This window comes from Capsicum annuum, chromosome 12 (assembly GCF_002878395.1).
Source record: "Capsicum annuum cultivar UCD-10X-F1 chromosome 12, UCD10Xv1.1, whole genome shotgun sequence".
Lineage (NCBI taxonomy): Eukaryota > Viridiplantae > Streptophyta > Magnoliopsida > Solanales > Solanaceae > Capsicum > Capsicum annuum.
This window is the reverse complement of record NC_061122.1, coordinates 5,403,363-5,405,460: the sequence shown is the minus strand read 5'-3', so window position 1 is coordinate 5,405,460 and position 2,098 is coordinate 5,403,363. Positions and strand designations below refer to the sequence as shown.

Below are 2,098 nucleotides of genomic sequence, written 5' to 3'. Positions count from 1 at the left end.
CATATAAAGTACTGCATATGAACTGTGTAAGTTCTGTATAGCACCTGCATATATATTGGTTATGAAGAGTGTACTGCATAATGTATCTAGGTACTATCTTAAGTGTATCAATCAGAGATGCAATTGGACTTTTAGATCTTCAAGTCAACAAAATTCAGAAGTTTTCATGGTGACAAAATTTGCCAATGATCATACCTGTCCAATTGCGGACAGAATGCTTTCACAACGGCATGCTACTTCTTTAACCATTGCTAAAATGATGAAGCACAACTTTTTAAATCTTAAGTCAACATACACTCCAGCAGAGATCATGGAAGAAATGAGAAACTTGTATGGAATTAGAATAAACTACAAAAAAACATATAGAGCCAAATACAAAGCACTTGAGCTGGTCAGAGATTTCTTGCGTGAATCTTATGCTAAATTGCCAGCTTACCTATACATGGTAAACACAATAAATTCTGGATCATTCACAAGCCTACATAAAACGGAGGACAATCACTTTTTATGTTTTTGTCACGTTGAGCACATTAATTAAGGGCTGGAGATATTGTATGCCTACCATTATTGTTGATGGAACATTTCTGAAATCGGCATACAAGGGAACAATGTTGTCTGCTAGTGTACTGGATGCAGCAGGTGAGTTTTATGAAATTTTTTTAGATAAAATTATGTATATGTTGGCATGCACTGATAGACACTATCCCACTTATTTAATAAGGACATATTTTGCCACTAGCATATGCTGTTGTTGATTTTGAAAATGATACTTCGTGGGAATGGTTTTTTCATATGTTTAACACTGCTGTTGGTGAAAGAGAAGGTATGTGCATAGTATCTGATAGGCATTACAGCATATTAAAAGCTGTTGCACTTGTACATCCAAATGTAGCTCACTGTATATGTATCTACCATCTATGGAATAACATCAAGGGTAGATTTAAGAAGAATCAAAAGCAACTAAAGGGGATCTTCTTTACAATGACCAGAACGTACATAAAGGCAGACTTTGATCAACTTATGGAAGACATAAACAAAATCGATAATAGGGTGAAGGAATATCTGTTTGATATAGGCTATGAAAAATGGTCCATAGCTCATGCCCATGTCAACAGGTCGATGTTCATGACTTCAAACATAGCAGAGTCCTTAAATTCAGCAAATAGAGATGCAAGAGACCTACCAATTAAAAAATTCCTATAGTTTATAATGGATCTAGTCATGAGATGGAATAATGAGCATAGACAGCATTCAGAAACAACATTTACAGAACTAGAAAATAAATACAATATAATAATGGGGGAAAATCTCATTCTATCAAATAAAATGAAGGTATTACTTCTTATTTCTACTTCATAGACACTTACATATTCTAATGTGCACACTATCTACTAATATATTTATACATTGCAGGTGATGGGTTCTACTCACTATTCTTATGTAGTCATTGATGAAACTGAAAAAAGAAACATTGTTTGCATGAGTGAAAAAAAATGCTCCTGCCTACAATTTCAAGTAGATGGCATACCTTGTCCACATGCTATGGCAATCCTAACTTACACGCATAAGGATTTACAAAGCTATTGTGCTCCATATTACACAAGAGAAAACTTCTTGAAAGTATATGAACTTCCAGTTATACCACTTCCGGATGAAACAGCTTGACCCATTCCAGCAGAGATATCAGCTAATATAGTACTACCACCAATCTGGAAACCAAAATCAGGAAGACCAAAAAAGAACAACCAAGGAAAGGGCATTATGGACTACTTTAAGCAACAAATTTCATGTGGGCGCTGTGGAAAAACAAGACACAATCGAAGAACATGTGGAAATGCTCCAACAAAAATCTAATAAGATGCTACTGCAAGAACACTTTTATCTTTCCCATTTTTTTTCTTGAAAAAAGACTATTCTTTTCATAGCAATGTAATAACAACAATATTATTTTACTTCAAATGCATTCTACTCTTATAGAAATTTGTGCATTATGGTGTTTCATTAAGCCACATTCTTTGGTGAGGTGCACTAATCAACTCCTAAAAAACTGCATATCATTTGTGTCAATCATGTATAATACCTATATACTGTTTAAATA

At 34.1% G+C, this 2,098-nt stretch overlaps 1 protein-coding gene across 1 annotated transcript in view; it reads left to right on the top strand.

Annotated features, from left to right (window-relative positions):
• LOC124889540 overlaps nt 1-1,203 on the top strand; it is a 1,620-nt gene extending 417 nt beyond the window's left edge. Inside the window, exons 2-4 of the mRNA XM_047401475.1 lie at nt 91-445; nt 540-639; nt 740-1,203. Of these exons, the coding sequence (XP_047257431.1) occupies nt 91-445; nt 540-639; nt 740-1,203 (919 nt within the window). The remainder of the gene's footprint in view (nt 1-90; nt 446-539; nt 640-739) is intronic.
• Nucleotides 1,204-2,098: the final 895 nt, after the last annotated feature.